Genomic DNA, 16360 nt, shown 5'->3' on the forward strand with positions numbered 1-16360 from the left:
TGACGCCTTCTCTCAGCACCTGCTTTTCTAAGTTTGACTATTTTGGATCAGTGGGCTTATAGAATACACAGTCTTTTCTGCCTTATTTTACTTAGCACACCATTTTAAGACCCATTCATGCTATTCTATGATCTATATTTCTTTCCTTTTGTGTGGATATGTGTGCACTGTACATATTTTCATGTGTCTGCATGCCTTCATGTGTGTGTGGAGGCCAGAGGTCAGTGCTGGTGCATTTTACTGTCTTCATCTATCTTTAGGAGAAAAGGTCACTCATTGAATTTAGCTCATCAGCTAGCTGAGTGGCAAAAAAGGACCCTTCAATGCCCCTGCCTTTGTTCTACCAGCCCTAGGGTTGGATCTGCACTGTAGTGCCCAGCTGTCAGATACGTGCTGGGGAATCCAAATTCAGGTTCTCAGACTTGTGCTACAAGCACTGTCCCCTCTGAGTCATCTTCCTAACCCACCTTATACTTTTAATAGATAAATTAATATTGTATTAATCAGTGGTTCTCAACCTTCCTAATGCTGTGACTCTTTAATACAGTTCCTCATGATCTGGTAACCCCCAACCATAAAATTATTTTCTTTTTTTTTTTTTAAGATTTATTTATTTTATGTATATGAGTACACTGTAGCTGTCTTCAGATGCACCAGAAGAGGGCATCGGATCTCATTACACATGGTTGTGAGTCACCGTGTGGTTGCTGGGAATTGAACTCAGGGCCTCTGGAAGAGCAGTCAGTGCTCTTACCTGCTGAGCCATTTCTCCAGCGCCATAAAATTATTTTCATTGCTACTTTATAACTGTGGTCTTGTTTGAATGTCTGCTATTTCCAATGGTCTTAGGCAACCCCTGTGAAAGGGTCTTTCAACCCTCAAAGTGGTTGCTACCCACAGGTTAAGGAGTCACTGTATTATATGACTGATCAACAGTTGGGTTGTTACCACTATTCTCCCAATATGAAGTGCTACTACAAACACTCTATACAAGAATTAATGTGAAAAATGTTTGAAGTTTTGTTACCATCTAGCAACAGAATTTAAATCGTAAGGAAATTGTTTTTCACTTTCTTGTTTTAACATTTAAATTGCCTTTTATTGTTGATTTGGATTCGTTCTTTATGCATTCTGAATATAAATCCCTTATTTTATATCCATATATCACTAACCATCTATTCACTTCTTTGATAATGCCAAGGATTCAAAACATTTTCAGGTATTTTCTTGGTAACTGCTTCATTTTACATTCCGACCAACAACATGTGATGATTCTAATGTCACTGTATCCTCACCAACACGTATTATTATTTGTCCTTTTCATTACTGCCATCTCAGTAGTTTTAAGTGGCATCTCATTGTATTTTTTATTTGGAGTGCTGGGGATCAAACTCAGGACCTTGGGCATGAGACAAACACTCTGTATCAGAGTTATTGCATACACAGCCCCTCTCAGAGTGGTTTAGAATAGTTCATGATGACCAATGATTTGGACATCTTTTTACTGCCACCTTTTAAGAGAAGTCTGTTCACCACTATTCCCTTATCTTTTGGGCACAACATGCATGGTCTTCTAATTAAGTTGTAAGCAACAGCACTAAGAGGCCATACAAGAAAGGTACCCTGATGTTAAACAATCTGTTTTACTTTTCCTTCATAGGATAGGATATTGCCCTCAATTCATGAGTTGTAAATAAAAGCCAATTTGACAGCTAAGCTAAAGTTGTTGCAGTTTTGTTCTCTAACATGTAATTTAGACACAGAACCATAATCAGTATATGAAATTCCACGTTTTTCTCATTCTCTGACGTGCCTTTACACAAACACACACACACTTTTTGGTGCTTGGGATTGAAACTACACCCTTGCACATGATAAGCACATTCTTAACCACTGAGCAAGCCCTCAGCCCCTTCACTTTTTTGACAATGTCCACAGAGGAACAACAGTTAGCTCTGACAGAGTCCACTGATCTTAATCCAGCTTAAGTTGCTTGTGCTCTGTGGGACACACAGAAGGAACTTTGGCCCAATCAAAGGTCATAAAGACTATGCCTAATCTTTTGAGAGTTGGGCTACTAAGACTGAGGTCTTTGATCCACTCTTAGTTAACTCAAGTGTACAGCACCCGTAGAAACTGAACTGCCAGATGAGCATCCAGCTGTTCCAACATCACTTGTTGAAAGTGATGTTTCCTTATTCTTTCCTTATTGTCATAGTGCTCTTCCTGAAACTTGACTGCCTACAATGTAGATCTGGCTTTCTTCTCTCCATGTATTCTTTGGTTAGCCTTAAGTCACTACCATATTTGGTTATGGTTACAGTGGCTTTGAAACAATTTAAAATTAAGAATTATGAGTAATTCAATATTCTTTTTAAAAAACAGGGTTTTTTTTTTTTTTTTTACTATTTTAGGTATTTTGCATTGTTTGGGTGTGTGTGTGTGTGTGTGTGTGTGTGTGTGTGTGTGTCCCTGATGTGTACAGAGGCCAGAGAAGATCAGATGTCCTGCTCTATCAATGACCACCTTACTTCCTTGAGACAATCCTGTCTCACTGCTCTCACCATGTCTGGATCTAAGCTGGTAGCTAGCAAGCCCCAGCAATTCTGTCTATGTCCTCCATAGTGCTGGGGTTATAAATATATTCAGCCACACCTAGAATTGTACATGAGTGCTGAGGACTTGAACTCAGATCCTCATGCTTATGTAGCAAGAACTCTTACCCACTGTGCCATCTCCCCAGGCTCTGAAGAGCATTTAGAGTTTAGCTGTTGCACTTCTTCATTGTTTGTCATTATATGTCCAGAATACATCTTTCCTCCAGTATAGTGGTCATAGCAACACAAATGTAACTAATACAGAAAACTGGCATGGGAGAAATTTGGTCATTATGTAACTATACCTGACCACACAGAAAAGGCCTTTTCAACTGGTCTGTGGAACGAATCTACAAGTGCCTGGAGACTTGTGCTGGGAAAGTCCTTGAACGTTGCAAACATAAGCAGGGTGGTTCTGACCGAAGTGTGGATTGCCAGTGGAGGTGATGACTGACCACTGGATGCCAACCAACCTAACAGAAGGAAGACAGTCTAAAGAGATGCTTATGTCTTCGCTTCAGCTGTCAGGCTACTGAGATAATGGGCTCCAACAACTTGGAATTTCCCCATAATTCTCAGGCTAGGAGATGGAAAAGGCACAAGCCTGGAGCCAGTCATAGAAGAATCCAGTTTTCAGGAAAGAGATTTCACAGAATTCTAAAAATGTGTCCTAGGAGAAACGGTAGCCCAGAAATGATGGGTCAGTGACTGGCAGGACCATAGCTCAACCGAGACTGCTTAGCTATTACAGACATCCTGACTTCTGTGATAATCTTGATTGTCAAATTAGCAGAATTTAGAATCATGGAAACAAGCCCCTGGGTAGGCCTGTAAGGAATTTTCTAGATGAACAGGGTCCTGGACTAAATAAAGAGGAGAAAATGATGCAGAGTGACAAGCTGTCTCACATTCCTACCGCCATGACCTCTCTGACATGATGGACTGTACCCTCCAACCATGAGCCAATAAAATAAACCCTTCCCTTCCTGAGCTGCTTGTGCTGATTCTTCTGTAATAGCAACAAGACAAATAATAATACAATCTCTAAACCAAAATCTCATGTCAGGACCTGGATATGGAGTTGACAGATTGAAGGATATCATCTTTGAATCAATAATCCTTCTCTACTTTTCAGTACAGACACCAAGGAAAGGCAACCCAAAAAAGGCCATGGTAGAGAGGTAACACTACCCAAACCTGTTGGAGCTCAATTATGAAACTATGTGCCCCAGGTGCTGGCCAAGGAACCACAGGGTTTAACGTTTGGCCCTCTGGATTTCAGTCTAGCTTTGATCCTATCCCTCACTTCATTCTCCCATTTTTCCCTTTCAGAATAGGAATATCTATTCTATAACACTGTATCGTTAAAGTAACTTTATTTTTTTTAACTCAGTAAGCTCACAACTAGGATATTGCCCCAAGTCTGAAGGAAGTCATATCTAAAGAAATAAAAAATGTTGAGAATGGTATCGAGAGAGAGAGAGAGAGAGAGAGAGAGAGAGAGAGAGGGAGGGAGAGAGAGAGAGAGATGTAAATCAAATTTGAAGGGTTAAAAGGTACAGGGAATGGAAATGTCACCAAAGAGGTCCACCCCACCCAGGTTTAGCTGGAAGAAAAAGAGTCTGCAAACTTGAATATAGGTTAACACAGATCATGTTGTCTGGAAAACTCAGAAGATGAAGAAGACAATAAACTCTGTCAAGGGCTCAGTTCATGACTTTGACAATGTGAAGGAAACCATTCTCACTGTAGAAGACCCATAATCAATGTGAGAACCAGCAACCACAGGTTGGACTATAATCTCCAAATACCTGCCCTAGTGACCCACTTCCACTAGTTTCCACCTCTGGAAGGCTCCACAGGCTCTCAAAATAGAGTCACCAGTTAGTGAACAAGTAATCAAAACATGAGCCTGTTGGAGTAATTTGAGATTCCAAGTCTAACATTCCACTCCTAGACCTCAAAACTCATGCCATCATAATAATGCAAAATACATTTAAGAGAGTTCAAAAGTTCCAGTACAATTCAAAACTCAGCCTTACATGCCTGGACGGTACACTCAGACCTATGTCATAGACATGACTTTTTACAAGAAATCCATTTTGAAGAACATTTAACACCAGCAAATCCTGAAATGTACATTTTGTTAATTTTCAAACATTGTTATTTTTTTGAGAGAGAGAGAGAGAGAGAGAGAGAGAGAGAGAGAGAGAGAGAGAGAGCACACAAGCACGCACGCACGTTCGGGTGCACAGGTGCCCTCAGAAACCAGAAGAGGGCATCAAATCCCCTGGAGTTGGAGTTAGAGGTGGTAATGAACCACCCAATGTTGATGCTAATAGCCAAACTCTGGCCCTCCAGAAGAGTGTTCTGCACCACTGAGCTTCCTCTCAGGCCCCATGGAATATAGTCAGCCAAGAGACATAATTCAGGTCATTACAGGGAAGTTCACCAGAACCAAAACAATATAAAGCCCTGTCTCTGATATAATACCTGGTCCAAAACCATTTGGGTGATATTGTCAGTCTTCAAAAATGGGAGCTGGCAAAGTGGCTCAGGAGGTAAAGTGCTTGCTATGCCACGTGTACTCCTTGTCATATTCAGGCATATGCACATGTGCACATAAACACACACACACACACACACACACACACACACACACACACACACACTTTACAGTGTTTTAAAGGCGCAATTCAACAACCAATATGGCTGAAAAAATAGCTCCTAGGAACAAATATCAAATTTGAGAAGAGTACTTTTTTTCAACCTTGAAAAGGGCTGTGTGACTCTTCCTAAAGAAATGTGAACAAAGATCTGCTTAGTTCAACAGACCAAACAAAGTAAGGATGCCTTAGTTAGGGTTTCTATTGCTTTGATGAAACACCATGACCAAAAAGCAAGTTGGGGAGGAAAAGGTTTCTTCAGCTTTACACTTCCACATTGCTACTCATCACCAAAGGAAGTCAGAACAGGAACTCAAATAGGCCAGGAACCTGGAGGTAGGAGCTGATAGAGACCATTGAGGGGTGCTGCTTGCTGGCTTGCTTCCCTTGGCTTATCACAGCCTACTTTTTTATAGAACCCAGGACCACCAGCACAAGGATGGCACTACCTACAATAGTCTCGGCCCTACCCCATTGATCACCAATCAAGAAAATGCCTCACAGCTGGATCTCATAGAGGCATTTCCTCAATTGAGCCTCTTTCCTCTCTGATGACTCTAGCTTGTGTCAAGTTGATACAAAACCAGCCAAAGGACAACTGTCAAAATCCAACTTGGTGAACCAATGAGTTTTATTGGGGTTACTTACAGAGTACAGGTGAGAGGTGACTTACAGGAGAAGAAATTACTCAAAGACATCTGCAACACTAAAAGCTCACCCCAGCATGGGTGATAGCTCATGAAAGCTGGAAACCTGGGGCTCAGTGCTCAACATACAGGCAGCTCAGCAGGTTGAAAGAGTGACTTTTCCAGGCAGTGTATCTGGTCTCTGCTTCTTCCAGGTAGCTTGTCTCATCTACCTCTTCTAGGAAGCTGATCTAGTCTGAGATTGTTTCTCAGCAGTCCTTTCCACATATATAAACTTAGAGAGGGAAGACCCTAGTGCATTTGATCAATTTCAGGAACTTTTTGAAGCTTCTGAGTTGTTTGGTTCCTGCTTCTTAAGGAGAACATCCAAAGTCTTTATTTTTTTTAAGATTTATTTTATGTGTATGGGTATTTTGCTTGGGTGTTTTATGCACCCTGTATGTGACTGTTATTTGTAAAGGCCAGAAGAGAGCTTGGGATCTCATGGAATTGGAGGTATAAATGTTTGTGAGTCAAGCCCAGGTTTGGCAATCAAACCCAGGTCCTCTTGAAGAATTAGTGCTCTTAACATGTGAGCCATCTTTCCAGCCCATATCTAGAATCGTAAAAGATCAAATGAAGACATCAAGGAGACAACAGAGAAACCTCACAAGAAACTAACCCTCCCAACCGCCTGGTCAGGTGGGCACTCCTGAGGCTGCAGAGCGGAAGAGACCACCAACTCTGCTCACCCCTGCCCACATCCCTGGCCCAAGAGGAAACTGTATAAGGCCTCTGGGCTCCCGTGGGGAAGGGCCCAGGAGCGGCAGGACCCCTGTGCCTGAGACACCGCCGGAACCTGAAAGAAACAGACCGGATAAACAGTTCTCTGCACCCAAATCCCGTGGGAGGGAGAGCTAAACCTTCAGAGAGGCAGACAAGCCTGGGAAACCAGAAGTGACTGCTCCCTGCACACACATCTCGGACGCCAGAGGAAAAAGCCAAAGACCATCTGGAACCCTGGTGCACTGAAGTTCCCGGAAGGGGCGGCACAGGTCTTCCTGGTTGCTGCCGCTGCAGAGAGCCCGTGGGCAGCACCCCACGAGCGAACCTGAGCCTCGGGACCACAGGTAAGACCAAATTTTCTGCTGCAAGAAAGCTGCCTGGTGAACTCAAGACACAGGCCCACAGGAACAGCTGAAGACCTGTAGAGAAGAAAAACTACACGCCAGAAAGCAGAACACTCTGTCCCCATAACTGACTGAAAGAGAGGAAAACAGGTCTACAGCACTCCTGTCACACAGGCTTATAGGACAGTCTAGCCACTGTCAGAAATAGCAGAACAAAGTAACACTAGAGATAATCTGATGGCGAGAGGCAAGCGCAGGAACCCAAGCAACAGAAACCAAGACTACATGCCATCATCGGAGCCCAATTCTCCCACCAAAACAAACATGGAATATCCAAACACACCAGAAAAGCAAGATCTAGTTACAAAATCATATTTGATCATGATGCTGGAGGACTTCAAGAAAGACATGAACACACTTAGGGAAGCACAGGAAAACATTAATAAACAAGTAAAAGCCTACAGAGAGGAATCGCAAAAATCCCTGAAAGAATTCCAGGAAAACACAAACAGTTGAAGGAATTAAAAATGGAAATAGAAGAAATCAAGAAAGAACACATGGAAACAACCCTGGATATAGAAAACCAAAAGAAGAGACAAGGAGCTGTAGATACAAGCCTCACCAACAGAATTCAAGAGATGGAAGAGAGAATCTCAGGAGCAGAAGATTCCATAGAAATCATTGACTCAACTGTCAAAGATAATGTAAAGCGGAAAAAGCTACTGGTCCAAAACATACAGGAAATCCAGGACTCAATGAGAATATCAAACCTAAGGATAATAGGTATAGAAGAGAGTGAAGACTCCCAGCTCAAAGGACCAGTAAATATCTTCAACAAAATCATAGAAGAAAACTTCCCTAACCTAAAAAAAGAGATACCCATAGGCATACAAGAAGCCTACAGAACTCCAAATAGATTGGACCAGAAAAGAAACACCTCCCGTCACATAATTGTCAAAACACCAAACGCACAAAATAAAGAAAGAATATTAAAAGCAGTAAGGGAAAAAGGTCAAGTAACATATAAAGGGAGACCTATCAGAATCACACCAGACTTCTCGCCAGAAACTATGAAGGCCAGAAGATCCTGGACTGATGTCATACAGACCCTAAGAGAACACAAATGCCAGCCCAGGTTACTGTATCCAGCAAAACTCTCAATTAACATTGATGGAGAAACCAAGATATTCCATGACAAAACCAAATTTACACAATATCTTTCTACAAATCCAGCACTACAAAGGATAATAAATGGTAAAGCCCAACATAAGGAGGCAAGCTATACCCTAGAAGAAGCAAGAAACTAATCGTCTTGGCAACAAAACAAAGAGAATGAAAGCACACAAACATAACCTCACATCCAAATATGAATATAAAGGGAAGCAATAATCACTATTCCTTAATATCTCTCAATATCAATGGCCTCAACTCCCCAATAAAAAGACATAGATTAACAAACTGGATACGCAATGAGGACCCTGCATTCTGCTGCCTACAGGAAACACACCTCAGAGACAAAGACAGACACTACCTCAGAGTGAAAGGCTGGAAAACAACTTTCCAAGCAAATGGTCAGAAGAAGCAAGCTGGAGTAGCCATTCTAATATCAAATAAAATCAATTTCCAACTAAAAGTCATCAAAAAAGATAAGGAAGGACACTTCATATTCATCAAAGGAAAAATCCACCAAGATGAACTCTCAATCCTAAATATCTATGCCCCAAATACAAGGGCACCTACATACGTAAAAGAAACCTTACTAAAGCTCAAAACACACATTGCACCTCACACAATAATAGTGGGAGACTTCAACACCCCACTCTCATCAATGGACAGATCATGGAAACAGAAATTAAACAGTGATGTCGACAGACTAAGAGAAGTCATGAGCCAAATGGACTTAACGGATATTTATAGAACATTCTATCCTAAAGCAAAAGGATATACCTTCTTCTCAGCTCCTCATGGTACTTTCTCCAAAATTGACCATATAATTGGTCAAAAAACGGGCCTCAACAGGTACAGAAAGATAGAGATAATCCCATGCATGCTATCGGACCACCACGGCCTAAAACTGGTCTTCAATAACAATAAGGGAAGAATGCCCACATATACGTGGAAATTGAACAATGCTCTACTCAATGATAACCTGGTCAAGGAAGAAATAAAGAAAGAAATTAAAAACTTTTTAGAATTTAATGAAAATGAAGATACAACATACCCAAACTTATGGGACACAATGAAAGCTGTGCTAAGAGGAAAACTCATAGCGCTGAGTGCCTGCAGAAAGAAACAGGAAAGAGCATATGTCAGCAGCTTGACAGCACACCTAAAAGCTCTAGAACAAAAAGAAGCAAATACACCCAGGAGGAGTAGAAGGCAGGAAATAATCAAACTCAGAGCTGAAATCAACCAAGTAGAAACAAAAAGGACCATAGAAAGAATCAACAGAACCAAAAGTTGGTTCTTTGAGAAAATCAACAAGATAGATAAACCCTTAGCCAGACTAACGAGAGGACACAGAGAGTGCGTCCAAATTAACAAAATTAGAAATGAAAAGGGAGACATAACTACAGATTCAGGGGAAATTCAAAAAATCATCAGATCTTACTATAAAAACCTATATTCAACAAAATTTGAAAATCTTCAGGAAATGGACAATTTCCTAGACAGATACCAGGTATCGAAGTTAAATCAGGAACAGATAAACCAGTTAAACAACCCCATAACTCCTAAGGAAATAGAAGCAGTCATTAAAGGTCTTCCAACCAAAAAGAGCCCAGGTCCAGACGGGTTTAGTGCAGAATTCTATCAAACCTTCATAGAAGACCTCATACCAATATTATCCAAACTATTCCACAAAATTGAAACAGATGGAGCACTACCGAATTCCTTCTACGAAGCCACAATTACTCTTATACCTAAACCACACAAAGACACAACAAAGAAAGAGAACTTCAGACCAATTTCCCTTATGAATATCGACGCAAAAATACTCAATAAAATTCTGGCAAACCGAATTCAAGAGCACATCAAAACAATCATCCACCATGATCAAGTAGGCTTCATCCCAGGCATGCAGGGATGGTTTAATATACGGAAAACCATCAACGTGATCCATCATATAAACAAACTGAAAGAACAAAACCACATGATCATTTCATTAGATGCTGAGAAAGCATTTGACAAAATTCAACACCCCTTCATGATAAAAGTCCTGGAAAGAATAGGAATTCAAGGCCCATACCTAAACATAGTAAAAGCCATATACAGCAAACCAGTTGCTAACATTAAACTAAATGGAGAGAAACTCGAAGCAATCCCACTAAAATCAGGGACTAGACAAGGCTGCCCACTCTCTCCCTACTTATTCAATATAGTTCTTGAAGTTCTAGCCAGAGCAATCAGACAACAAAAGGAGATCAAGGGGATACAGATCGGAAAAGAAGAAGTCAAAATATCACTATTTGCAGATGACATGATAGTATATTTAAGTGATCCCAAAAGTTCCACCAGAGAACTACTAAAGCTGATAAACAACTTCAGCAAAGTGGCTGGGTATAAAATTAACTCAAATAAATCAGTTGCCTTCCTCTATACAAAAGAGAAACAAGCCGAGAAAGAAATTAGGGAAACGACACCCTTCATAATAGACCCAAATAATATAAAGTACCTCGGTGTGACTTTAACCAAGCAAGTAAAAGATCTGTACAATAAGAACTTCAAGACACTGAGGAAAGAAATTGAAGAAGACCTCAGAAGATGGAAAGATCTCCCATGCTCATGGATTGGCAGGATTAATATAGTAAAAATGGCCATTTTACCAAAAGCAATCTACAGATTCAATGCAATCCCCATCAAAATTCCAATCCAATTCTTCAAAGAGTTAGACAGAACAATTTGCAAATTCATCTGGAATAACAAAAAACCCAGGATAGCTAAAGCTATCCTCAACAATAAAAGGACTTCAGGGGGAATCACTATCCCTGAACTCAAGCAGTATTACAGAGCAATAGTGATAAAAACTGCATGGTATTGGTACAGAGACAGACAGATAGACCAATGGAATAGAATTGAAGACCCAGAAATGAACCCACACACCTATGGTCACTTGATTTTTGACAAAGGAGCCAAAACCATCCAATGGAAAAAAGATAGCATTTTCAGCAAATGGTGCTGGTTCAACTGGAGGGCAACATGTAGAAGAATGCAGATCGATCCATGCTTATCACCCTGTACAAAGCTTAAGTCCAAGTGGATCAAGGACCTCCACATCAAACCAGACACACTCAAACTAATAGAAGAAAAACTAGGGAAGCATCTGGAACACATGGGCACTGGAAAAAATTTCCTGAACAAAACACCAATGGCTTATGCTCTAAGATCAAGAATCGACAAATGGGATCTCATAAAACTGCAAAGCTTCTGTAAGGCAAAGGACACGGTGGTTAGGACAAAACGGCAACCAACAGATTTGGAAAAGATCTTTACCAATCCTACAACAGATAGAGGCCTTATATCCAAAATATACAAAGAACTCAAGAAGTTAGACCGCAGGGAAACAAATAACCCTATTAAAAAATGGGGTTCAGAGCTAAACAAAGAATTCACAGCTGAGGAATGCCGAATGGCTGAGAAACACCTAAAGAAATGTTCAACATCTTTAGTCATAAGGGAAATGCAAATCAAAACAACCCTGAGATTTCACCTCACACCAGTGAGAATGGCTAAGATCAAAAACTCAGGTGACAGCAGATGCTGGCGAGGATGTGGAGAAAGAGGAACACTCCTCCATTGTTGGTGGGATTGCAGACTGGTAAAACCATTCTGGAAATCAGTCTGGAGGTTCCTCAGAAAATTGGACATTGAACTGCCTGAGGATCCAGCTATACCTCTCTTGGGCATATACCCAAAAGATGCCTCAACATATAAAAGAGACACGTGCTCCACTATGTTCATCGCAGCCTTATTTATAATAGCCAGAAAATGGAAAGAACCGAGATGCCCTTCAACAGAGGAATGGATACAGAAAATGTGGTACATCTACACAATGGAATATTACTCAGCTATCAAAAACAACGAGTCTATGAAATTCGTAGGCAAATGGTTGGAACTGGAAAATATCATCCTGAGTGAGCTAACCCAATCACAGAAAGACATACATGGTATGCACTCATTGATAAGTGGCTATTAGCCCAAATGCTTGAATTACCCTAGATCCCTAGAACAAACGAAAGTCAAGACGGATGATCAAAATGTGAATGCTTCACTCCTTCTTTAAATGAGGAAAAAGAATACCCTTGGCTGGGAAGGGAGAGGCAAAGATTAAAACAGAGACTGAAGGAACACCCATTCAGAGCCTGCCCCACAGGTGGCCCATACATATACAGCCACCCAATTGGACAAGATGGATGAAGCAAAGAAGTGCAGACCGACAGGAGCCGGATGTAGATCGCTCCTGAGAGACACAGCCAGAATACAGCAAATACAGAGGCGAATGCCAGCAGCAAACCACTGAGCTGAGAATAGGTCCCCCGTTGAAGGAATCAGAGAAAGAACTGGAAGAGCTTGAAGGGGCTCGAGACCCCAAAAGTACAACAATGTCAAGCAACCAGAGCTTCCAGGGACTAAGCCACTACCTAAAGACTATATATGGACTGACCCTGGACTCTGACCCCATAGGTAGCAATGAATATCCTAGTAAGAGCACCAGTGGAAGGGGAAGCCCTGGGTCCTGCTAAGACTGAACCCCCAGTGAACTAGACTATGGGGGGAGGGCGGCAATGGGGGGAGGGTTGGGAGGGGAACACCCATAAGGAAGGGGAGGGGGGAGGGGGATTTGCCCGGAAACCGGGAAAGGGAATAACACTTGAAATGTATATAAGAAATACTCAAGTTAATAAAAAAAAAAAAGTCTTTGAATAAATAAAAAAAATTAAAAAATAAAAAAAAATTAAAAAAAAAAAAAAAGAAACTAACCCTCATGACATCTTGATTTTGGACATCAAGCCTCTAGAAAAGTGAGGAAATTAATTTCTGGTGTTTACATTACCCTATCTGTGGTATTTTTGCCAAGGGAACCCTGGTGACAGAAACTTTAGATCTTTTGGCAGAGATGTCTAAAATTGTGAGACTATTATGATAAGAATTATCTTTTCTCAAGCAAACATTTATGGTTTTGGGGTTAGTTCAAATGTCCATTTAATCATCTGACAAATACTGAAGTTCAGTGATAGAGTACAGGTTTTGTATGTGCAAGTGTATGTGTGGCTGTGGAGATGCTGGGAAGATGAAGGACAGACAACACATAAACTTGTTCAGAACATCACACCATACATAGTCCAACAATGATCCTAACTTTTCACAAGTGTACAGTTTACATGTTGATACACATGCATGTGGAGGTCAGTGGTTGATGTCAGGTGTCTTCATTTCTCTCCACCTTATTTTATTTGACAGATTCTCTCACTGAACAGAGCTCACTGCTGTGATGAAGCTGGCTGGCCAGCAAACCCCAGGGATCTGCCTCCAACTCTCCAGCACTGGGATTACCAGTGCATGCTGTGGTGCGCAGCCTTAAACTTGGGTCCTCAAAGTTATGCAACAAGCACTTCACCACATGAGCCCCTATTTTAACTTAAAAAATAAAACCAGCCTTAATATTAATATTCTTGAGAATACTTCATTGCTACTGTGATTCTTAGCTATAATGTCGGTATACTGACACTGGACAAATAATTCTCCAGGGAGGGACTGCCTCCTAGTATCTACTAGGTGTTAGTAGCACCTTTCAGTAGTAGTAGTTAGTAACTAATATCCTGCCTTTTGTGACAACCAAAGATGTCTCCAGGGATTACTAAATGTCATACGGTGAAACAGACCTACAGGTCATTCTGATCCAACCCCAGAAAAGGCAAATACAACTTTTACAAATCACTGAGGCAGAATCAGAATAGTGTATGCCAGTAAGAGGGTCAGGAAGCTGGTGAGAAAGGTACATCAGGATGTAAAACACTATGATTTAGGTGGGGAAGTCATGTTGGTTTTCTACAGAATGGCAGAAAGTTGTTGTGAAAAAAGGCATTTAACATAATTACACTACTGGAATAAGACCGTTTTTTAAATTTTTGTTTTGTTTTGTTTTTGAGAAAAGTTCTCATTGTACAGCCTATGCCTCTAACTCTTAACACTCCCAACACTGTCTCTTGAAATGCTGGGATTACAGGCATACACCACAACCCAATGATCATGCATTTTTAAAAATATACACTTAAAATATTTTACATAATTTTTAAAATGTATTATATATTTTCTCTTAATATATTTAGGAGTTATAAAGCCATATAGATACAGAGAGAATAAGAAAAACAAAGGCTGTATAAGAAAATCTTCCCTAGATGTAATTCCCTTAACTTCACACTAGAAAGAACACTGTATTCCCTTAGAAAAGAAAGATGGAGACTCCTCAGCTCACAGTAGTTTTCCTTCATGTCTGGAATGAACCACAAATATTTAAAAAGTGCCTACTATCTCAAAGGTACAGTATTGGGCACACAACAGGTACAGTCCTTGGCGTTAGGAATACAACAATGCCTAAAGCTTCCGAAAATGTCTACCTAACTGGTACTTATATTTTCATGGAGGCAGAAACACAATTTAAGAACAGGAATAAAATATGGATTATATCTCGTGGTTTTAGAAAAAAAAAACTGAAGCAGAAAAGGGGTCTGATCATCTAAACAAAAAATTTCCATTCCGGCATGTGGAGACTAGGGTCCTTAGGACCCCCATCTTGGGAACCTATCCAATCCCTCCTGTGTCCTAGCACCGATGTCAATAGATCCACTTTTTGGTGCTCAGATTCCAAACCAGCTTGGAGCCCTGGGCCACTGACTTAATACCCAAAGGTCCCATCACTAGCTCCTATTCTTTAAAGAAAGGGAGTCCTCTCAAACTGAGGCCTGACCCAGACCCGCAGAGCCAAGGTTCCAAGCGCCTTCAAACGCCAGGCCCGCCCTGAGCAAGGCCAGAGCCTCTGCCGTTACCTGTTGCGGCGTCGGCGCCGCTCCCACGCCGGTCCCCGCGGCCGCGCCCGCCCCCGCCACTGCCCCAGCGACTGCTGTGGCCGCCGCCGCCACCACCACAGTAGTCAGAGCCGCCATGTTTCCTCGCCGAGACTCCCGCGCCCGTACGCGGGATCAGCTCCCGTGGTCGTCCTCCCACGCTCCGCGCACGGTTCCTAACTGCTGGACCACTAGGCGGAGCACGCCTAGCCCTACGGGGGCGTGGCTTCGAGAGGCGTGGCCACATGGGGTGGGCAGCTGGAGGCGGGGCTTTCCGGGGCGTGGCTACTGAGGACTCCGTTGGGAGCACAAGGTGGGGGCCGGGGAGCACAGAGTTAAAGGCGGGGCTTGGAAGGGGCGGGGCCAACGGTGGCTTGTAGGTTTGGGAGTGAGGGTACTGAACCTGACTGAGGGGGCAAGGTGGACACGGAATTGTGTGACACAACGTGGCTTGGCTCAATTTTGTATTTATATGAGCTTTGTTAGTGCTGGTGTCTGTTCTGTTCGCTCACGCCCGTATCTGCGGAGAAATGCTTTGTGTTCCTTTAAACTGTACTCGTGTTATGCCAACCAAAGTATTTTTCATATGATAGTACTGTTTTCTATTTCTGTTTCACGTCCTGGTGAAAATTAGTAAATGATAATGTATATTATTTTATATTTTCAAAGAAAAAAACATCTCCCGCAAAAGCAGGTATCAGAGCCAGGAAAGCCACAGTTGCTGTCTTGGACTGTATGAGAGATTCCTAAGACTCTGTGTGGGAAATTGAGAAAAATGGATCTTTCTCTCAGAAGCAACCAGTGGCTGGCTATGTGTACTTCTGCCTCTCCTTTAGTAAATGCCTTCATCATTCTAGCTTCTGCTGTGTGCCAGGAGCCATTCTAGATTCTGGGAATTCTTGGTTGAAGGCCATGTGCAAGATTCTTCCTCTCATGACTTCTACGAGGGAATATAAGCAAGTAAACAAACCCTGCATTTAAGAACAAGTACTTGTGCTGACAGGAGCCTGATATAGCTGCCTCCTGAAAGGCTCTGCCAGAGCATAACAAATACAGAGGCAGATGTTTGCAGCCAACCATCAAACTAAGAACGGAGTCCCCATTGGAGGAGTTAAAAAAAGGACCAAAGGAGCTGAAGTGGCTTGTAACCCCATAAGAACAATACCAACCAACCAGAGCTCCCAGGGACTAAACCACCATCCAAAGAGTATACATGGACAGACCCATGGCTCCAGCTGCATATGTATCAGAGGATGGCCTTGTTGGATACCAATGGGA

The 16360-nt window shown here is 41.8% G+C and overlaps 1 protein-coding gene across 1 annotated transcript in view; it reads right to left on the reverse strand.

The window, feature by feature from the left end:
• The window catches only part of Ccdc112 (coiled-coil domain containing 112), a 34189-nt gene extending 18924 nt beyond the window's left edge, over positions 1-15265 (reverse strand). Inside the window, exon 1 of the mRNA NM_001109124.1 lies at positions 15065-15265. Coding sequence (NP_001102594.1) covers positions 15065-15181 — 117 coding nt within the window. The 5' untranslated portion in view covers positions 15182-15265. The remainder of the gene's footprint in view (positions 1-15064) is intronic.
• Between the last annotated feature and the right edge of the window lie 1095 nt (positions 15266-16360).

This window comes from Rattus norvegicus, chromosome 18, assembly GCF_021556685.1.
Source record: "Rattus norvegicus strain SHRSP/BbbUtx chromosome 18, alternate assembly SHRSP_T2T, whole genome shotgun sequence".
Classification (NCBI taxonomy): Eukaryota; Metazoa; Chordata; class Mammalia; order Rodentia; family Muridae; genus Rattus; species Rattus norvegicus.